The sequence below is a fragment of the Cupressus sempervirens genome, chromosome 2 (assembly GCF_028749045.1).
Source record: "Cupressus sempervirens isolate cs-2001-9-10 chromosome 2, ASM2874904v1, whole genome shotgun sequence".
Lineage (NCBI taxonomy): Eukaryota > Viridiplantae > Streptophyta > Pinopsida > Cupressales > Cupressaceae > Cupressus > Cupressus sempervirens.
Window position 1 is genome coordinate 444,012,283 of NC_143119.1, and position 24,316 is coordinate 444,036,598.

At 34.4% G+C, this 24,316-nt stretch overlaps 1 protein-coding gene across 2 annotated transcripts in view; it reads right to left on the reverse strand.

Annotated features, from left to right (window-relative positions):
- The window catches only part of LOC149572976 (uncharacterized), a 33,999-nt gene extending 23,059 nt beyond the window's left edge, over positions 1 to 10,940 (reverse strand). The window contains exon 1 of one of the 2 annotated variants that reach the window (XM_089814107.1): positions 10,572 to 10,940. In XM_089814107.1, coding sequence (XP_089670233.1) covers positions 10,572 to 10,735 — 164 coding nt within the window. In that variant the 5' untranslated portion in view covers positions 10,736 to 10,940. Of the gene's footprint in view, positions 1 to 10,486 lie in introns of both variants that reach the window. The other variant, XM_089814108.1, reaches the window with a different exon arrangement.
- Positions 10,941 to 24,316: the final 13,376 nt, after the last annotated feature.

Here is a 24,316-nt window from a genome sequence, read left to right on the forward strand (position 1 = left end):
GTTCCATAGACAACCATATTGTTTTTAGATGGTGCTGGTGCATATTGGGACTGCAGGTAGCCTTTGGAGCACATTTCTGCAACCACTGTCGATAGGATTTTGGGTCTCTGTGGTTTTAATCTATTCTCTCCATTCAGGGACCATTTGCTTGTGTTCCATTTTGCAAATTTAGGGGAAAATGTAATGTCCCCACTTTAGCAGTTGTCTAGTTGTGTGACAGTTAGTCTTTTATTTTAGTCTTTTATTTTATTTTACTTTATTTTATTTATCCCACATTGCCTGTGTAAAGCAGTCGACCCTATGAAGTTGGAATAAAAGGAGAGCTTGTAGCTATTGTTAGGCATGGTGGAATATGAGAAGAACATGGATGTGTGAGTTAGAGGACGTCTATCCTCTCTTGTGACATTCTAGACGTCATTCCCTTGGGGTTTGGCCTTTGGAATTCATTGCTATCAACTTCATTAACAGGCAGCTTGGGCACATTTCCAGCTATAGGCAGATTGGGTGTAATTAGTGAGTTGAAGAGTTTGTTATGTATTTGATTTTATGAGGCCGGAGTAATTAGTGAGTTTGCTATGTATTTAATTTTATTAATTTGAAAACTAATATTATTTCAGCAGTAGTTCAATCATCAGTTTGCATAAATTCCTTCTTGTTCATGTTATGTGGTTTCAAAATCTATGCAAAAAACATTAAACTCTCTATCAGCCGTTGGTTCAGTTTTTGGGCATTTCCAGGGTGCTCAATACAGTGGTATCAAAGCCTAGTTTCCTGCCATCCTGTGGGGTAGGAAATTTATATTATTGTCAAATTTGCTGTTACATTTGGAGTGACTAGCACTCTAGCATTTTCTAGCCATGGGCAGACACAGGAGGACTGGCAGTTCTAGAAGTCAGTGGAGTAATGACGAAGTTAGCGCAAAGATGAATGCTTTGCGGGAGAGTATGAAAAAACTTATGCTTCATCAACAGAGATTGACAGAGAGCTTGTCGAATCCAGAGATAATTGAAAGGGCAGCAAGGTATATGGTTTCCGCCTTTAGAAGGACGACATCAAGATTGCAGGGAAGGAAGCTTGAGTTTTCCCCAACAGAAGTCCCTGATGCAAATGTACATATATTTAGTACGACACCTGCTAGTCCTATCTATAGTATTGGCGATGGACTTATTTCACAGGGACATGCAGTTGTGTCAGTGGCAACAGAGGATAACAACACCAAGCTTCAGCAGGTTGAGGCTCCCGAATCTCTTGCTTGAGTTAATGCAGAGAAAGTTGATGCACTTATTACCATTAATACTTGCGGCTCTCTTGAGGACAAGATTATTATTGGAGATTTGTATGTGAGATCTCATGGTGTTGCTACAGTGCAAGAGGCAGTTGCTTCCTCAAATGGGATCAAGACGCGAGACGCGTATAGAGCCACCCAACTACGATGTTGGTCATGTCGGTGTTTCAATGGAGTCAGTGAATGTGGGTTTGCGCTCTAGTATTATTGATTCGCAATCTAGCGTTGAGTCATGTGTGCAGAGTCAGGAGTCCACATATGAGGCTTTGTCAGGGGATGGTGATGCAGCAATAGTGGGATTAGGAGAATGCGAGGATACTGTCATATCAGCAACCACTTCTGTGTCAGTTGAACCATCCAATGAGGAGTTTAGCAAGTATGCATGCAATTGTTGATGTGTGTTCTAATGATGGCGTGCATGTTGATGATTATGAGTTTTCATCAACTACAGATTCAGTTCAGTTCTTTGTTGCGGCAGTTAGTGTTGTTCCTATGTCCATATATTTTGATGTGGCTACACCTATTGTTGATACAGTTGGCATGAGTGCATATGGTTCGCCTATAGCCACATCTTTTTCAATGCATGTTGGTTATGATCAAGATTTCAGTCCAATATATATTATGTGGGTGGATACAAGGAAGAAGAGGTTTCATAGATCTTCTACAAAGTTGCCTACTAGTAACATTATGACTTCTACATCATCAGCACAAGTTTTGGGTGCTAGGCTGCAGGACATGTGATTGGTCCTGATGATGCTAGTTTGCAATTGGTTTAATGTCCACAGGGATGTCACATACAACTTCATTGGCATCCGGGTGGAGGTTGGAGTTCACTGTGTTGTTGGATTGCTTGAGGACAAGCAATTTCAAGGAGGGCGAACTGTAATGTCCCCACTTTAGCAGTTGTCCAATTCTGTGACAGTTAGTCTTTTATTTTATTTTATTGTATTTTATTTTATCCCACATTGCTTGTGTAAAATGGTCAACCCTATGAAGTAGGAATAAAAGGAGAGCTTGTAGCTATTGTTAGGCACGGTGGAATATGAGAAGAACATGTATGTGTGAGTTACAGATCTGTTGTTGGCATTAGAGGACATCTATCCTCTCTTGTGACATTCTAGATGTCATTCCCTTGGGGTTTGGCCTTTGGAATTCATTGCTATCAACTTCATTAACAGGTAGCTTGTGCGCATTTCCATCTACAGGTAGATTGGGTGTAATTAGTGAGTTGAAGAGTTTGTTATATATTTGATTTAATGATACTAGAGTAATTAGTGAGTTTGCTATGTATTTAATTTTATTAGTTTGAAAGCTAATATTATTTCAGCAATAGTTCAATCTTCAGTTTGCATAAATTCCTTCTTGTTCATGTTATGTGGTTGCAAAATCTATGCAAAAAACATTAAAATCTCTATCAGCAGTTGGTTTAGTTTTTGGGCATTTCCAAGGTGCCCATTACAGAAAAGAACTCTTTGTATTTTTCTTCCTTAGTAGACATGATTCCCAACATCTATCCTCTCAACCTACCCTTGCTCTAAATTTCGACCACATGATTTCCCACATCATCAACCCAGAAAAGCATACATGCAATGACATAACTAGTCTAGTTATCCTGCTCTACTTGACAAATCACACTAACCATATAACTCCAAGAAGATGACCAATATGGTTCCCAACAAATTTTAAATGACTCTCCCCAAATGATTGTCACCTAACAAATTTGAAGAGCGGGAAAGTAAACTTGTCATTAACATCTCTGAATCTCCTATTAACATATCTTTCTTGAAAAGGGATCTATGCTTTGCTAGCACTCTTATTTCCATACCCAAGGTTGACTTCATTATTGGAATTGAAAATCGTGTTATATCTCTACCTGATCATTCAATAGAAGAGATCAAACAAAATTGTGTGGACACCTAAAATCTTGTCAAATTCCCCAAGTGTAACATTCTGAAAGATGAACTAGATGCCTCTAAGAGATTAACTAGAAATAACTTAAAATGATATTGTCATACTCAAGGCACAGGAAGGGAATGACGCAACAATCATGAACAAACATAACTATGTTTCCAAAATGTTAGACCACTGCAACAAAAGTGGAAATAAAACAGCTTTGGACCTCAACCTCGTCTCTAAATTCATAAAACAGTTGAAAAAAATCCATTAGACAATATTCCTCAAATGAAAACACTGAAACATCTCATCCCAAACAAGGAGCTCGTCGGTATTTCATTGGGGTCTAGAGTTGACACCACCAACCCTCCAACTTTAAAAATTGCAGTTTTCCTCACAAACAAAACCACCATGCTTGTGGGAAAGTTGAGATCATTTGCCAGATACTCCTCCCATTTTCATTGAGTTTACTTAGGATAAAGGAGTAAGAGATGAAATCCTAGTCAATTTCAATGTTTTGCCCTAGTTAATGGAAGTCTCGGTTGACACAGCTATCGAAATTGTTGAACACAAAACTAGTAATGAAACAACTTCCTTTATCGAGTAGTGCTTCAATGTATTTTTTTCAATTTCCATGGAGTTGTCTATGAATAGTCTAATGGCATTGCTATGGGATCTCCACTATCTCCTCTAGTAGCCAATCTTTTCGTGAAACATCTAGAGGAGACAACTCTTAATTCCTTTCTTTACCAAGATAGTGGAACATTATGTGAATGATACTAAACTATGCTAGCAACATGATTTGGTCGAATTGGAAGAATTACATTCCCACTTAACATTGTCACATAGAGCATTGAGCTCACCAAAAAATTTGAACACAATAACAAACTACCCCTCACTAACATTCTTCTTCATAGGAAAAACTCAATGAATCTTTGGCCAGACAAGTATTGATCCAAAAAAGGTCTGATTTTTTTACTTCATGGCATATTTTTGGTAGGACAGCTTCTTTAATGTTGGATAATGTTCAAGGTGAAATAGTGCATCAATGTCAAGGCTCCGGTGTGCAATAATATCTTCAAAACTGAGTATTTTGCCCACATTTAGTGAAATCACCTATCTCAGAAGGCAACAGAATGCTAAAAAACAAAACTATGCAAGGAAAACGCAAATGCCTCTTTAGTGGAAGCAGTGAAATCATCACGACAAGTTGTGTACATCCAAGGATGTTCCAATTCCGAATCCCTCCTCTTCTTGGTGCAGTTTTCAAGGCTTTCTGGTTCCCAAAGGTGTTGAAAAATTAGTTGTTGTCCATCCCTTTGAGGTTTGTATAGACGTTTTTAGTGTTATTGTATATTGTTAGAGAGAAGAGAGCTCAATTCTATTTGTAAACTCTTTGGTATTGGTACTATCACACTAGAAGCACTAGGGGAGGTGGTTTTTGAGTGCATTTGGAGGTCATTGGGCATTCTCCATGTTGTTTAAAAGCTCTATCGATTGAGCCAAAGGGTTGTTCTCCATTGTAATGCCATTTTGAAGCCTGAGACTCACAATTGTTTTTTTTGTTTTGTTTTTTGTTAAAGTTTATAACCACGAGGATTTTCTCCAAGGTAAATTTGTATTATGATGATTGGTTTTGTGTTATTTCCTATTTCTAATTTAATTTTTCATGTATGCTCTCTTAGACAAGAATTGAAATCTGTTTTTAAACTGTTATTTAAGAAACATCCTTCATGTTTGTGATCAATTATACAAAAAAGCCACACACATTGACCTTTTTTCTACACATGTTCCCATCGCCATCCTATCTAAAAAGCAAGCATCTTAAAAAGTCTAGCTATTATAGCATTCTAAATTTGTGATTGGGAGGCCATTGGGATTGTAAAATCTCTCAAACTGACTAGAGTTTTCAAACGAATGGGTACAAGAACAAACACGATTCTAAAGCAAATAAACATGCCAAAAACATAAGAGTAATTCTTGAAAAAACAATGAAGCAAGGCATACCTAATATCCCAATTGCTACATTCCCTTATGCCCAAGGTGTCAACACAAAAATTACAAAATTTTGAAGGAGAAAAACTAAGTTGTTATTCGAGTTCAGTTCCAAGTTCGAGAACCGGTTCGCAAGTTCAACAAAATTTTGGAAAGGGGTTTGGGTTTGTTTGGGTTTGTTAGTACAAAAACATGTAAAAATTATAAATAAATATATATATATATATACACATTTTTATGAAGCATGAGTTAAAATTAGAATGTAGCATAGTAGCATAAACACATTTAACAACAAGAACTTTAAAACACCATAAACAATTAAACTTGTAATCATAATGATCATACCATCATATAGTAACATAGTTCAATCAATTTCAAAATCAAAGATTGAAAACATTTAAAATATCAAGTTCAAGTATCATTGTTTCACGTTCATTGTTCAACTAATGGAATGAAAATCTATTAATATTCTTAGTTCTAAGTTCTTCAATCTTCATCTTCTTCTTCATATTCAGCTTCTTCTTCTTCATCTTCTTCTTCTCCGGTATTACTTGCGCTAAGGCCAATGGGATCAGCAAAAGAATCAACAATGGTATTGACATCAAAGTCATCAAAATCATCATCTGTATGCCGAGCAGTGGAAGCATCCAAATCCACAATCTCTGCACCTACATCCCGCTTCTTTGTCTCCCCTTCTTTGTATTCTTGACTCTTGTGCGAAAGAAGGCACAAATTGTTATGCACAAATACCAAGTTCTCTACTTTTTTTATTGCAACATATTGCACTTCACTGAGTGGATGAAAGAATAGGTGCTCCAATTTCTTTCTGATGCGGAAGAGCTAGCAACCTATAAAAACAACATAGGGTAAGCAATTAAAAAAAAATTAATTCAATCTTATATAAAAATTAAAATCACCTTCTAGTCATGATTCTTTTGAAGATTCTAGCCAATAGTGGCATGTTGTGATGGTTAAGTTGTTGAATTGTTATCCTTGCCATCAAGGTTCAAATCTCATGGGGTGAGGTCCCCTGTTTGTGGCCTCACTGGTTCATAGCTCCAGGTCAAAGCGTTTACCCTCTTTAAAAAAAATGATTCTTTTGAAGATAAAGTGAGCTAATTTTTTTAAAGTAAAACTTATTTGTGATATAACTTTGATTGCAAGGGGCTGCAATGTTTGGAATTTTTGGCCATGGAGGTACCACCAACCATGAGCATCCTTCTTGAATCGATGACAAAGAACATCATTACTTAGACCTCTAGCACTGACAAACTCTATGAACTCATCCATTATTACATCTCTGATATCATCATCAGGAAATATTCTTCTAAATGTTGCCTGGTACCCGTCAGACACTTCCATATCTCTATATGGTGGCAACCTTCCTGGCAGATCACAATATTGTGAGCTATAGTATTTGGGGGTCAAGGCATAGGCAAGCAAATGTAATGGAGTGGTCATTTTGTTCCATCTTTCATTAATAATTTGTTGCACTTGTTTGAAAAAGATCTCTTGCGGATCTTGCTCCTTCTCATTTATAACTTGCTTGATCTTCTCAATCATTGAGTCTATGCCATCATAGATCAAGGCCTATCCATGTCGGTGTACCTAAGCATGCTCATAATGGGCTCATGATCTTAAGGAGATATTCCACACGTTCCCACCATGACTCAGCCAATAGCCTATCCTTTATTTCGTTTGCCCTTTCAGTGTTCTTTTGCTTCCATACACCCCAATTGTGGTTGATTACCATACCTTGAAGTGTATCTTTCACTTGCACAAGTCATCTTAAGATGATTATATGTGATGCAAAATGGGTCTCAACAACTTGTGACATAAATTAGAGCAAAAGACAAGAACTATTAGATACATATTTAGAAAAGTATACACATTGCACAAGTAAAATATGAAAAAAATTATTTTTAACTTGAGTTCAAGTTCATTTACCTTCAATAGCTCCAATTTTGAGTAGTACCTGAAAAGAGATTGAGTCATGTGGTGGTTTGTGACAAACATTTATGTCCTCGGCCTCATCATACATTGTTTTGATCCACTCAATTTGGTTCTCAATCTTTTGTAGCATAAGATTTAGTGAATTGACTGCACAAGGTGTCCAAAAGAGATGTTGATATCATGATTCAACCAACAAACCTGCTGCTCTACAATTCTTTGCATTGTCCATTGTGACTTGGACAACGTTTCTTGCCCCACTTGTTCAATGGCCCCAATTAGGATATCAGCAATAAATGGCCCATCTTTTACTTTGCCTTCACAATCCACCACTTTCAAAAACATTGCCCCTTTAAGGAACACCGCAAGGACATTGATCAAGGGACAATTATTGGAATCCTTCCAGCCATCTGAAACAATTGTCACCTCTGTCTCAACCCATGAGTCCCTCATGGGCTTCAATTGATTTTCAATCCGTTGGACCTCATCACCAACAAGGTGGTGCGCACTTTCTCGCACCTGGGCCCACAATACCCTTTTGGAGCTTCATTGGCACCCATCAACATGTCCTTCCAAAATGGAAAGCAAGCAACATTAAGGACAACCCATTTGCATACAGGCATCTTCCCACCTTAATGTCAACAATGTCTCAGCCCTTATTTTGAAAAGCAGTTTCTAGTGGCCCCTTTCTTTTCTGTACAACGAGGACAGATTCAGTGTCAGTGTCAGTGTCCACTATGGTACTAAAGAAGGGGTGGTCTTGTACTATAACATCTGGGGGGTTCCATTCCCTTTGCTCTTTTACTTTTATTAGGATTGCTACTGTGTTCTGTTGCCCTACGTCCTTCTCTCTCTTTTGCTGCCTCATGCTCTTCAATATATTTTAACAGTTTGATTTGGTATAGGGGTACCTTTTTTGCCAAGACATTTCTTGACTCCTCTTCCAATATAACCACATAAATGACCTACCACACGATAATAAGAACTATTTCTTTCTACACCACATCCTCGACATCTCCAATAGAATGCACCACCTCCTGGAAGGGGTTTAAAATGCCTACATACTTCCATAGAGGAGAATCAAAGTTGGGTTTCATTCTTTGATCGGTGTTGCCTATTGATGAAGAGGTAGATGACATTCCTTTCCCTATGGTAAGAAATTAGATACATGTTCATAATTTATAAGGAAGAAAATGACAAATTTTGGAATAATGGAAAAGATTTAGAAGAACATATGAAGATTGAAAGAGAAATGGAAAAATTTAAAAACTACAACAAAAACAATAGCAAATGGAATAAGATCTTACCTTTTTCCAGCCATTGCAAGCTTGCAAATGTGTATGAATGATGCACAAACACTTGAAGAACACCAACAAATCAATCTTCAAACTCCTTGCACAATCGGATGCTTGCTCAAAAACTTATGTGCTCTCCCTTAAGACAAAATAACCTAGTTAGAAATATAAAATGACAATGAGAGGGCACAAAAGCAATTAATAACAACTTTTAGGTTTTATGGACACCAAAAAACAATTAAAACTTGCTGATAAAACACTTTTCCAACTGTCCACGGGGCCCAATTTGCTGCAGGTTCAAACTGGGTTCGAACCCGATCAAACCAGCAATGCAAAAATTGCACCCTAGTCGAACCAAGTTCGAACTGGACCCGAACTTCGAACCAATTCAAATTTCTTGGGTGCAAAGGGGGGGGAGGTACCCATGCAACTTAGAAAAAAAATGGCCTAGAGTGTTCTTTCAAACCACATAGAACACTGGTAAGAAATATTGTTCCTTCCGACAATGATCCTAGAGAAATCCTCCACAACTAGGAGTTGTGTACTATTGAACGCTCATTTGGAACACATTAAATTGCATTGGAGAAAGGGGTCAATCTATCAGCACATGGACAAAGATGCATAGCTCTAACATTGAACAAGAGCAGATTAGCACATCTCCCCTATTGAACAATCAAGATATCACAACAGAAGAAGTGCGCAATACTTTCCGATTTGATTCAGCTAAACTTGTAAGTTTTGATTTTGAAACAATTCACAATGCCAATTATTCAATGTGCCTCTAATTAAGTATATTTTTTCTTTCATTACATATAGTTCTCAATATTATATCTTATCATTTTATGTGTTTATCTACTGATAAATAATTATAACATTAAAATTCATAAAAATACAAATCTATGTATGTCTCCAAAACCATTTTTAATTCATTTCTTATGCTCACCCTCATCCAGACCTGATTTTCTATTAGTTCATTTCTCGCACCTTGTAACTATGCAGTGAACACTATAATAAAAAACAAATAATAATTCTGCATGCAGTCTGGGAAGAAGAACGGTAGTAAGTAAGTGATAGAATGTTGTTCCTATACTAGCTTCTCTGCATTTAGGCTGGGGTCCCATGGAGGGGGGCTTCCTTAATAATAGAATATGGGCAGCTGCTGAGAATTCTTAGGAATATTTAGAGGCAAACGGTCGCATGAATGTTTTTAGTTTGTTTCAGTTTTAAAATTGTAGTTCCTAAATTTAAGGAAGCTAGTGGTCCCATGATTATCACCTTGAGAATTTTTAATTTAAGATGTCATTGTTTTATTACTATCGTAATTAACCTTTTAAAATTAAAAAATAGATTGTTGACATGGCCAAAACAAATTCCCTGAGCTGGTGGGGCTATTTGCAGTCCCACCCCTCAAATTGGGAGGACTAAAAAATTAGAACTCCTATTTTGTAGTAAAAGATTTCAAACCTTTAGCCCCCCAGAAAAAATATCGAGGCCACAAAAATAGAGCTAAGCTCAACCCACATCTATTTACAATTTCACATCGTAAATTGCAACAGTATTATTTTTAAAATCATTACATACAGTCTCAATATTATATATTATCATTTTATGTGTTTATCTACTGACAAATAAATGTAAGTTAAAAATTCATAAAAAAATACAAAAATATGCATGTCTCCATAACCAATTTCAACTCATTTCTTATGCTCACCCTCATCCAGACCCGATTTACTATCAGTTCATTTCTCGCATGTCGTAACTACGCAGTAAACCCTATAATCAAAAACAAATAATAATTCTGCACGCGGTCACCTGGGAAGAACAACAGTAGTAAGTAAGCGATAGAAAGTTGTACTTATCTTAGCTTCTCTGCATTTAGCTAGGCTCTTTGACGTTGCTTTACATAAAATAGGTCTCGTTAACAGAAAAGGAAACCTACAAACCCTATTTCCAAAATCTCTACCAAGCAACGAAAGGTTAAGCGCTTGTTTTCTTTAAAAAAAAATAAGAATTTCACATCGTAAATTGCAAAAATTTACAGTTTGACTGGCGGGAAAATATACAAAACCTAAAATATGCCCGCCAAAGATCCAAATGCATATCTTTCCCATGGCAAATATCGACAGCAGAGATGACTGAAGTGGGAGACCGACCTGACATTAGAGGATTGCGGGTGTTTCTGAGGCTTTGTTTTTGTCTCCCTCTTGATGGGCCATAACTTGTTCAGTGCAAGACGAATCAGGTAGCCTAACAGCAAAATCGCGAACGCCATGGACTTCGGCCATGCATTCCACTCGTCTGATAACCACCCCTCCATTGAATCTGGACCAACGGAAATTCAGCTGCAATGTTACAGCACACTCATCATTTCTCTCCACACCACTCGGCCTAAACACTCTCCGGAGATTGCTTTGTTTGTACAATTAACGCCGTGTTCAGACCGATGATACCTTGGAGTTTGGAGTTTAGATCTCACTACGACACATGCCGAAGGGCCTCTGAAGAAATACAGGTCGGAATTCAGAGAATAAAGTCAAAAGGAAAAAAATATATCAAAATGTGGATAATGTACACGTAATATGGTTCAGGCCGTGGTTGTGCAACTGTGAATGGAAAATTTTATTTTTTTCTTTGTATTAAAAAGTCATTTTCTCAATTATGGAGCCGCTGGAATTAAGTAATGCAATTGAATCAAATATAAATCATATGATAGAGCTTTCAAAGTATATAGTAATAATAATAAATAAAATCAGATATAGATCATATGATAGAGCTTTCAAAATGACACTACATAAATAGTATAATAATAAATAAACAAGAGTTTGGGGGAGCTAGAGGGAGACCTTTAACACTTTTTTTTTTTTTAATGAAGGGGACACTTGATTTTTTTCGAACTTGTAAGTGTTTCCCTTATAACAATTTGTTTTTAGTCATTTGTTAAAAAAAGAGGGTAGACTTATTCTATAATTAAAACATAAAGACTAAACATAGAAGAAACCAACTCTAAACAAATTTGAGAAAAGATAAAAAATTATGAATCTAAAGTTCTATACTTAAGAAAAGAAAAATAATTTAATGAAAATACATCCATTTTCCTAATTGGTACTCTTTCAAAAAAGAAATGGGAAATGATAACTAAATTATTATATGAAAAAGAGCCATATAGAATTGTAACAAATATATAAAAATCGTGTATGAACTAGATCTTATTCTTAAAATCTTAACATAGATTTATCTACAAATAACATTATCAGTTAAATATTTATAACAAGCATTTGTAATGCAATCTTCCAAATCCAGCATTTCAATATTAATTGTAGATTCAAGCCCAAGACCTCCCACATGAGAGGCTACAAGTTACCATTGTGTTGTAGGTTTTTGCCCATATGACTATAATATTTAACTTCTTATTTGATAGAGATAAATTAAGGGTAAGATTGGAGACTTTGCTATAGGTTTAAGAAAGATTAACTCATAAACATGATCTCAAGATTTTGTTAGATGACATCTTTACATATGGGGCACTTTTACCAATTGGTGCAACCCATGTGGAAAATATAGTTGCCTGTAGGAAGAACTCGTTCATCAAAATGACACTTAAAATGAACGGTGTCAAGAACATTGATAGACAACTACCAGCAAATGGCGGTGAGAACACTGACACATGCCCACAACTATCGGCAAATGGCAACTTTCCAAATGGGACAACCATGCAAATAATGTTTGTAATTTGGAATGGAATGTTGTTTCAAAGCATCAAAACCTCCAAGAATTTGCCCAAAACCTGCAGTTATTTCTCTCTCAAACCCTTCGTGTAAGCCTTTCTTTCATGATGAAAATTCATGAGCAAAAACATTGTTCAATTTCACATTCACCGTGTATATTTCCTTCAAGGAAATTGAACTTGCAACTTCAAAGATACACTTCATATAACTTCAAATGATTTTCTATTGCAAATTTTGACAATTCAAATATTTAAAATAAACATAATAATTTTTTTGAGACCTCATAAATTGTGGCCTAGAAATGAATCGAAGTTTCTCAAATTTGAATAAAGCAAAAGATTGTGGAAGTAAATGGCCCCTATTGCTGATGTGATGATGGCTTATCTTGTCATGCTCAAGGAGTTAAGAGAAAATAGTTTTATTGTATCGGTCTTATAAATGCATCAAAAATGGGTTTTTGGTTGAAAAGTTCAATGGTGGTGGCTCTAGTTACCTAATTTGTGTCATGTACTCTAATCATCTATCGGCTAAAAAGTTTTCTAGGGTATTCTTTATCAATTCTTGGATTACAAGATCCCTTTATTCATCACCCATTATTTTTCTATGTGAAGGAAATGAAGAGAACTACATGTCTTTTGGATAAGAAAATGTAATAAACGCATAGTAAAAAATGGCTCTTTTGAAGAAGTTTAAGAGAAATTAAAGAGAAATTACTATGTGGTTATGTATTCTATAGCGGAATGTCAATCTTATTGACAAAAGCCTCTAGTAGAAAAAGCTAAATAAAAATGTCAAAGTGTATAGCCAAATAGAGTGTCAAAATAGCCAAAGGGTCTTGTGGGCTTGATTTTTAATGCACATAGTTTAAGTGTAAGTTTGTGGTGACTGATTAGGGAAGTACTATACATACGTCATAATTATTCGGGGCCTATTTTATTAAGATTTTGGGTTGACATGTAATAATTAATTATAAACCTAAAGCGGTAAAAATACTTGTATAAAAGAGCTTAGGGTTAGGGGTTTTTCATTATGTGTGATGCAAAAATTGCTTCTTGTGACGGTATTGAGCTGTAAGGGATTAGAGATTATAAACAGGTTGTAATCACTAGATCGTAATAATATTGGACTTGTGGTTTGGTGGGTGTAGCCCGAGATTTGGGTGAACCACGTTAAATCTTGGTGTCTTGTGTTCTCTTATATGTGATTTATCATTTTTTTGATATCATTTATATTTGTATGTAATTGTTATTTATGTTTGAGGTTAATCGTAACAAGTGGTATCAGAGCTAGACAATCGTCATTTTTTTTAGCCATACCGTCATCATTTTTATTTTTTTAGTGATCCTCTACAAGAAGGTCTCACAGTCGAATGGGAGTCTCACAATTGAGTGGGAGCTATGGCAGACAACGATAAGCTAAAGGTTGAGAAGTTTAATGGATAGAACTTTCAATTATGGAAGATGCAAATGGAAGACTATCTTTATCAAAAGGATTTATGGAAGTTGTTGGAAGGAAAATCCAAGCAACAGGGAACTATGACAAATAAGGACTAGGAGATTTTAGACAGAAAGGCACTTAGAAGCATCTGACTATGATTGGCACCATCAATGACATTTAATATTGCAAAAGTGAAGACGATGGAAGGGTTGATGCAAACCCTAGCGAAATTATATGAAAAGCCCTCTGCTTCAAACAAGGTATTTCTCATGAAGTGTTTATTTAATATGAAGATGATAGAAGGTGGATCTGTTGCAGATCATTTAAATGGGTTTAATATTGTTATTAGTCAGTTATCTTCTGTGGGTATCAATTTTGATGAAAAAATTAGGGCTCTCTTGATTTTGTGTTCTTTGCCTGAAAGCTGAAATGGCTTGGTAATGGCTGTGAATATTTTTGTTTCTAGATCTAATACCCTAAAATTTGATGATGTGATTGGTGTTATTATGAGTGTGGAAACTTGTAGGAAAACCTTGGGTGGATCTACATTAGGAAGTGCTTTGAATGCACAAAGAAGAGGCAGAACAACTGAGAGGGAAAATAATTCTTAAAATCATGGGAAACTAAGAGGAAAGTCAAAGGGAAAGGGGTCTCAATCTAGAGGACCGAGAGATTGTTGGTACTATGGTAAACCAAGGCATAAGAAGAAAGATTGTTGAACTTAAAATAATAATGAAGGAGATAAGTTGAAAAGGAACAAGGAGGCAAATATGGTAAGTAACAAATCTGAAGAGGATGTTTTGCTTCTTTTTTTAGAAAGTATTGATGATTTATGGGTTTTAGATTCTAGTGCTTCATTTCATGCTACATCTCATAGAGGTTATTTGATTGATTATGTCCAAGGGGATTTTGGGCTTGTTTATTTGGGGGATAGTGAACCCTGTCAGGTTGTTGGAAAGGGAACAGTTAAGATTAAGTTGCAGAATGGGAATCATTGGCTACTACATGAGGTAAGACATGTTCCAAGGCTAAGTAGGAATTTAATTTTGGCAAGGCAACTTGGTGATAAGGATTGTGTAGTTACTTTTAATGATAATAATTGGAAAGTTTCAAAAGGTTCCCTCATAGTAGCAAAAGGTGTGAAAGTAGGCACCTTATATCTTTGTACAAGTCATATCATTCCTTCTACTTTGATTGTTTCAAAGAAAAATGAATGTTCAGGAACAATTTTTGTAGTTGAGTAGGGAGAACAAATAGTTGTTGTAAATTCTAATACAGTGTTGTGGCACAATATACTTGGGCACATGAGTGAGAAAGGTATGAAAGTACTTCATTCAAAGAAAGTTTTACTAGGTCTGAAATCTATTAATACAGATTTCTATGAAAGTTGTGTGTATGGAAAACAAAAGAGAGTAGGTTTTGTGAAGACTAGGAAGGAAAAGAAAAGTGAGGACAATAGAGCTTGTGCATATAGATGTACGGGGACCAGCTCAGGTATCTTCCCTTGGTGGCTTTCATTATTTTGTTACATTTATTGATGATGCAATCAGAAAAAGTATGGGTTTATTTCCTTGGATGGAAATTTGATGTATTTCAAACTTTTAATAAATGGAAATGCTTGGTTGAAAATGAGACTAGTAAGAAATTAAAATGTCTCAGATCTGATAATGATGGTGAATATTGTAGTCATGAATTTGAAGATTGTTGTTCCACTAATGGTATTTGTAGACATAAAATTGTTGCAAGGACTTCACAGGATAATGGAGTGGTTGAATGCATGGACAGGACTATAATGGAGTGTGCAAGAAGCATGAGGTTGCATGTAGGGTTGCCATTAAACATGTGGGTAGAGGTTGTTATTGATGTTGTATTTTTTATTAATAGAGGTCCCTCTACTCCTTTGGCCTGTGGTATTCCAGAGGAAGCATGGACTGGTAAGAAGGTGAGTCATTATTTTCTCAAAACCTTTCGTTGTGAAGCATTTGCTCATATAGATTATGAAAATAGAACCAAGTTGGAAGCTAAATCAAAGAAATATGTATTTTTTGGATATGGCATTAATGAATTTAGTTATAGGCTTTAGGATTTTAAAAATCATAAAATTGTAAGAAGCAAGGATGCCATATTCAATGAGAAAGTGTTGTACAAAGATCTGTTGCAACAACACGAGAAGAAAGAAGGTGATTATGTGGTGCTAGATGATACTCCAAAAGATGATGTTCCAACAATTCATCATGATGTGCAACAACTGCAACAACAAATACCACACATACCATTGAATGGTAGATGGTCAACAAGGCTAAGTAGACCTCCGAAAAGAGTTTCTCCTTCTTTGTACTCTATTTTACTAATAGATGTTGGTAAACCTGAATGTTATGATGAAGTTGTGCAGGTGGATACTAAGATTCAATGGGAGTCTATAGTGGAAGATGAAATGGACTCTTTGCTAAAAAATAAGACTTAGGATTTATGCAAGTTGCCTGCAGGTAAATGGGTTTTACAGAATAAATGGGTTTATAGGTTGAAAGAAGAGGATGGAGGTAAAAAAAGATTTAAAGCTAGGTTAATGGTAAAAGGATTTGCACATAAAAAGGGCATTGGTTTTGATGAGATATTCTCTCCTATTGTTAAAATGACTTCTATCTGTACTATTCTAAGTATTGTGGGTACTAAAGATTTGCATTTGGAGTAGCTTGATGTTGAAACAACCTTCCTTCATGGTGATTTAGATGAAGAGATATATATGGCACAACCACAAGGATACAAGGTCAAAGGTAAGGAGAACTTAGTGTACAGATTGAAGAAAAGTTTATATGGCTTGAAGCAAGCACCTCGACAATAGTATCTAAAATTTGATTGTTTTATGCATGAGCATGGATATGGTAGGCATCATTCAAATCGTTGTATTTACTTTAAGAGGTTGGATGATGACAACTACATTATTTTTCATTTATATGTTGATGATATGCTTGTAGCCGGGTCTAACATGGATCATATTAAGGGGTTCAAATGCCAGTTAGCACATGCATTTTCTATGAAGGATTTGGGGGCAGCCAAACAAATCCTTGGTATGAATATTTGCAAAGATAGAAAGAAAAAAACATTGACATTATCTTAGCTTGATTATATTGTGAAGGTGTTGCAACATTTCTCTATGGAGAATGCTAAAGTTGTTGGCACACCTTTACCTAGTCATTTGAAGTTGACTAAGGAGATGTGTCCCAAGACACAAGAAGAGGAGGATAAGATGTTTAAGGTACCTTATGCTTCGGCTATAGGAAGCTTGATGTATGCTATTGTATGTACAAGGCCAGATATTGTACATGTAGTGGGAGTCATTAGCAGGTATATGAGTCATCTAGGAATTGAGCATTAGAATACAGTAAAATGGATTCTCGGATATTTGAGAGGTATGTCCAGTAAGTGTTTACACTTTGGGGGCTCTACTACTAATTTACAAGGATATGTTGGCTCGGATTTAGTGGGGAATATTGATACCAGGCGAAGTACTACAGGTTATGTATTTACTATCGATGGGATAACAATGAGCTAGATTTCTAGGTTATAGAAGGTGAACGTTTTATCCATTGCAGAGGTATAGTATGTTGTTGTTACAGAGGCAACCAAAGAGATGATATGGCTTTAGTTCTTTTGGGAAGAATTGGGACACCCTCGAAAGGATCATTATTTGTTTATAGATAGTAAGAGTGTCATTCATGTTGCAAAGAATTCAGCTTTGCATTCAAAGACAAAACACATACAGTTGTGGTACCATTTCATCTAGTTAGATTTGGATGATGGACAGTTAAAGCTGGACAAGATACATACATATGACAATCTAGCGGATATGTTTACAAAGGTAGTGACAAGGGAGAAGTTGAACTCATCTTCAACTTCAGTTGGTCTTTTACACTATATAGAATAAAAGAATACCAAGGTCCAATGTAGTTTGATCTAGTGGGAGCCTTATGAGGTACTGGCATAGCTATAGGATCAGTCTCCAAGTGGGAGATTGTTGTCTACTGTGAGCCCGATCAGTCCCTAAGTGGGAGATTGTTAGTTTTTGGTAATTGATCAGGGAAGTATTATACATACTTCATAATCTTTGGGGCCTATTTTATCAAGATTTTGGGTTGACATGTAATAATTAATTATAACCCTAAAGCAATAAAAATACTTGTATAAAAGAGCTTAGGGTTGGGGGTTTTTCATTATTTGTGATGCAAAAATTGCTTCTTACGGTAGTATTGAGTTGTACTTGAGATAACAGATTGTAATCAGGTTGTAATCACTAGATCATAATAATATTGGACTTGTTGTTTGGTGGACATAGCCCAAGGTTTGGGTGAACCACATTAATCTTAGTGTCTTGTGTTCTCTTCTGTGCGATTTATTATTTTTCTGATATTGTTATGTAATTATTATTTTTGTTCGAGGTTAATCCTAACATCAAGGAGATGATAGTCTCTACAATATTATTGAGTTAGTCGAGTAGTTATGTCTTTTAGATTTCATAGCTTATCAAATTGAAAAAATAATTATTTACTAGAACTTTCTAGAAATAATTGTTGTTATTTTTTTAGCTGAAAAATAATTAAAATCCTACCAAGATTAGAAGTAGCCAATCAGAATAAAGAAATTAAAGTTGAGAAATTAATTTTAAAACAAATGTATTTCTAAACTTTGGTATTATAGCACTTTTTTTTGTGAAACTAATTAGATGCATGCAATTGAAAACATTAGTTCCCTGCCTATATATAAGCAGGGACTAATAAACAAGTTCTACAAAATTGATAAAAGGATATTTATGTACTTCATTTTCTTGTGAGAAGAGATTTTAGTTTAGATTGTGTTCATTGATTTAGTGAGGTGTTTGATGTGTAGATTTGAAATTTAAAGTTTTTAATCTAATTATTGTATTAATAAGATTAACTTGTATATTTAAATTTTTTATTTGGTTTATTAGAAATTGTTAACAGTATTTCAAAGTTTTCATTAGAGTTTTTATTTGGATATTAGTCTTAATCACATTCTTAGAATTAATTGATTTAATGTTTTGAATATTTAAAAAACTAGATAATTAATTATGCAGGATGTCTAATGTGTATTTATTAATGTGATTGTGATTTAAATGGTTCTCAAATGGTATCATATGATAAAGCTTTTTTTAATTGATGGGTCTTGTTTGTGATCTATAATAAATTAGTTTTGTCCTTTTATACAAGCTTGAACATTTTTAGTTGCTACTACTTTTTCCAAGACCAACAAACTTGAATTAGTTGATCAAGCACCTTCCATTTAATTTAGAACAACCAACTTCGTAATTTTTTCAACCATAGTTGTGGCATGAACTATATTACACAAAGTATGTATATCAGAAGCTGGGGTTGTCATTGAACCAAACGATCGACCTATCAATACTTGATACAACCATTAGACTTATAAAATGCATAGGAGATAGTTAAGTCGTATTGTGAACCCTACAATGGATGTTGGCCCATTGCCAACAATCCCCCTTCTAGTATCACACATCACAACTTGCATAGATCCAAACACATGGCCAAGCTCTAATGGCACTTATAGAAGCTAAGATTGTTCTTGCACCATAAGATCAACCTATCAATATCTAATACAACCTCTATACTTTTAGAATGTGCAGGAGGCAATTAAGCCATGTCACCAACCCCACAAGGAACGTTGGCCCACTATTAACATAATATTCGTATTAGAATGCACTAAGCCCTTCATGTCAAGGTCATCCCTAGGCCTAGACCTAAACCTTAAGGGTTTATTTGAATGGTTGTACATGAATTTCTACTTTTGGAATTAGAGGCTTTCTAGTTCACACACCAATAATATAAAACTACATCCTCACATATGGGATGATATTTGACTTCTCATTTAAATTGTATTGTTTATTAATTGTATGATATCAATTCAATCTAATCAAAATGGAATGATAACAAATACATCCAATCAAGTGTTCATTGCATACAAGCACTAGTATTAGGGATAACTTTAAGAAACCCCCTCAAGGGAAAATTTATAAAATTGTGATAAATTTAACGTTATTTTTTAGGGGGAAAATTCAATTGCTATTGGCAATATTTTTTTCAAAGTAGGAGAAACTTTAATTTTATTGACAATTTGTTTCTGACCATAGTAAATGTCACAAATCAAGGTAATTAATGCATTAATATTGGAAAATATATATAATGTATGAGGCAATTTTTTTTTACTTTTGATGGAAAAAATATATAATGCATTGGTGAATGTGTTACCTATAAATGTAAAAAAAAATCAACTTGTACTCATGAACAACCAATTTTTAATGTGTTATGTATTATGTGAGAGAGTTGTAAATGGCAATTGATTAGAGATATCATAGTGCATGATGTTGTTGATTTGTGTGTTGTACACCTAATATTCATCTATTGTTCAATGATTATACATCAACAGTTGAAGTTTTATTTTGGGTTGAGTATTTCAAATAAAACCTTAAACTTATTTAGGTCTCTAGAATGGTCGCACATCTCCCTCTTCCGAGTTCCACTTGTAGTGGACATTAAATAAATGTATTATCGTCGTTAGTAACATTCTCTCTTCCATTTGCCCTGCATGCATTACTTCTTTTTAGATATTAATGATATTACAATGTTGTATTTATTGGAAATATTTCCAAAGATTTAATCATTTAATTCAATATAACTAGAAAGACATAGAGCTAGGGAAGACATTTTTAGGCATGTGAGCTAATTTATAGGCAATCAAGCTTCTTTCTTCCTTGTTGCTCAATTTGTTTTCCTTGTTTTTGTAAGTTAAGATGAGCACTCCAATTCTTTTGATATGCAAATTGGAGGATCTTGAGAAGGCCTTTTTAGGTCCCTTCCCTTATTAAAACCTCTAGTTAATTCACAGTGAGGTTGGGCCATTCGTCTTTTAGGTTGTTAAAATGGTGTTGGGTTACAAGATTCTAGTAAATGATGACAAGCACCGTGTGAAACATGGATATTACATCCTAATCTCTAGCCTCTCTCCTCGACCTTATAGGAGAAAAGGTCAGCATTTCAATGTTGCTAAGAAAGACCTTCAAAGTGGAACTTGGGGCCATGCCATCAAGGTTTTCATCTTTACAGAAATAGGGGTGGAGATCTCTTGGGCAAGTCAAATACTAGAGCTTCTACAACCTAGCTCGAATGTGGCCATGCAACTATTTTTATTGAACCTAAATGTTGGGCAGTTGAAGTGTCATAGGAAATGGGCACGAATTGTTGGGGATTTTTTCTAAAAATTGTTTTTTCTAGAAAAAGTGGAGGGATAGTATGACTTTCTTCATTAATTCTCAAACTTAATCATGTCTAGAGAATTCTACTTAAATTCAGGGGAAAATCACTAGGGTTTCCATGGCTCGTCACCCCTAATTGATTTTTTTTTGTCTTTTTTGTTGTTATTACAAATTAAAATCATTGTACATATAACCTATGGCTATAGATTGTAATTTTCCTCAAATTATTAATGAAAACTTTGTAACTTCATTTCAAATTGTGTTTTATGGATTTGTTGTCTTCTTAAATATTTTAACTTTAAAAGTTTAATATTTTTAGAGGTTCCAAATTTTCTTGTAATTTTTTAGAAATGCAAGAGTCCAATACAAAAATAAGATTTATCATTTAATTAAAATGATAATATTGTGATGAATCATTATAAGATTGTAATTAAGTTTATGACAATATTAAAATAAATTATCCTACATAGTTTACATATATGAAAATAAATATCCAAAAGAAGTCTTCATTTGTTTGATCAAAAAAATTAAAGGCTCAAAGTGTATTTTAGGTCAAAGTTGAGAACGAGAATTAGGTTGTCATACTCCTTTGAAAATGTGACACATATCATATTCAAATCAGAAAACACTTCCAGAACATTTACATGTGTCCATTGTCACTAACCACTGATTGATCAATATAAATCAATGACCCAAGATGTACTTTGGGCTAACTTGGGGAGTGCTCAACCTTTTTTGCAAATGTCCCTTAGAAAGAAGACACATGTTCATCGTCATATATTAAATGTTGGTGATAATTTAACATCATCATGTTAAAATAATAATATGAATTGTTGTATGGATAACAACAATAAAAATAGTCATAATGAATTCTTCTAAATTTTGCAAAACACTTAAGGTCCGTTTGGTTCATGGAAAATGATTGGAATTGACATTTGCATAATCCAGATTTGAAAAAAATTGTGTTTGTGTCAAGAATGAAAAAATGAGATTAAAATATCAAGCTTCTAATTTTTCCTCAAAATTAGATTTCTTCACTTCCCTCTCCAGACTTGTAATTGAAGATTGTAACCTAGTTACACTTTTTTGAGGAGTGTAATAAAATTACATTGGACTATTTTTTTGGAGTCCACTTGTAACTACAAAGTTGTTTACCTAAAAAACAAATTTACAATTTTCATTTTCATATTGGTTCGGACTTTGCTTTGCATATTCATACTTCACAACTATGCATGTTCATACTGGTTCAAACTTTGCTCTTGCTTAGCGTTTACCATTTCTTCTATCAACATATCTACTCAATATGTACAATGATTTAAGTAGGATTCTCAAGATCCTCCAATTTGCATATCAAAAGAATTGGAGTGCTCATCTTAACTTACAAAAACAAGGAAAACAAATTGAGGAAGAAAGAAGCTTGATTGTCTATAAATTACCTCAGGTGCCTAAAAATGTCTTCCCTAGCTCTATGTCTTTCTAGTTATATTGAATTAAATGATTAAATCTTTGGAAATATTTCCAATAAATACAACACTGTAATATCATTAATATCTAAAAAGAAGTAATGCATGCAGGGCAAATGGAAGAGAGAATGTTACTGATAGTGTTAAGACATTTATTTAATGTCCACTGCAAGTGGAACTCGGAAGAGGAAGATGTGCAACCATTCTAGAGACCTAAATAAGTTTGAGGTTTTATTTGAGACACTCAACCCAAAATAAAACTTCAACTATTGATGTATAATCATTGAACAATAGATGAATATTAGGAGGGTAAACATGTTTTAAAGTTAAAATATTTAAGAAGACAACAAATCCATAAAACACAATTTGAAATGAAGTTACAAAGTTTTCATTAATAATTTTAGGAAAATTACAATCTATGGCCATAGATGAAAATTTAATATCATCACATTAAACTAATAATAGATGAAAATTTAATATCATCATATTAAACTAATAACAATAATAATAATTGTATTGATAATAACAATAGAAATATTCATAATAGAATTAATCCATATTATCATCATTATTTGTTGCAGACTACATACTATTGCAATCACTTTATTGAGTTATTAATATATCTTATCTAAATCAATTAAATTCAAGTAGTTTTATATTTTAAATTTTTTTAGAGATTATCCTAAAGTATACATGTGAAATATAAATGTAATGTACATCTAATTTTTAGAATTGAAATATGTTACTTCATGTCTCACACACGCGCGCGCGCGCGTGCGCACACACATATCGATGAAACATTATATTAATAATAACTGGTTCAAAATAGCTCCTAGAGAAAACAACGAATAAAGAAAAACTTTGGTCATTGCCTGATACAAAAAGGATGTGAAAGAAGAAATACTAATCTATTAACACTAATGAATCAAGTGTCTTTGAGATTCCCAAATTGAGAATATTGTGATTACAAAAAGCCCAAAACTCGTACAAGTATAATTCATTGTTTGGTGTCAGAGATAAAACCAAGAGCCAAGCCAAAAACTATCATAAAAGTTTCCATCATTAATCTTATTCGAAACTCCAATCCAAACTGTGATATTAGAAAGTCATCTGATGCAAGTGCAATCCAAGACCCTGAACTGCATATAATATCTCAAAAGAACAAATGAGATCCATAAAGTAAAAACATGTAAAATCATAGAGAAGTCATGATTTACTATCAAATAATATATGAGAAGGACTCAACATTATTCTAAACATATCCTTTTGTCATAAAATTAACCAAGTTGGGGAAAACAAGGAGGTTAAGTGGGGAAAGTAAAGAGTTAATATAAACTCCATCAATATCCAATTAGCCAGACAATCAACCAAAAGATTGTCTTCTCTATAAGTATGCATGATGTAGCATTCAAAGATTGAATCAGGAAGAGACCAAACTTGATGTGATATATATTGTATGGACCATTATATACATGATGTTTAATATACACATTAATAATAATGGATGAATCCTCTTCAACATGTAACTTAGATATAGATAGTGATTTTGCAAGTTCCAAACCAAAAAGAAAGGCCAAGGCCTCAGCTTTGTTATTAGTACACGAAGGGAGAGGAGATGATTTTATTGTAATCACATGACCTTTGAAGTCTCTAATGACTATGCCATAGCCAGAGTTGTCTAGATTTCCTCTAGAGGCCCCATCAAATTTGAGTTTGAAATAACCCTCACTTGGAGGAATCCACTTGGTTTGTGCCCAGATAAGAGGAATCTTGGATGGAAACAATGGAGCAAGAAGATGAGGAGAAAGTAAACCCTTCCACCAATCAATAACATAGTCGTCCTAATGAGAAAAAAATATGTTTACCCTTATATCCACTTACTAAAGCATTAACAAGCTCAACAATTGATCTCTCTAATCCTTCTAGAAATTGAAGGATTGGAGATGATGCCTGTCTAAAAATTATCTTGTTTCTTTCACACCAAATTT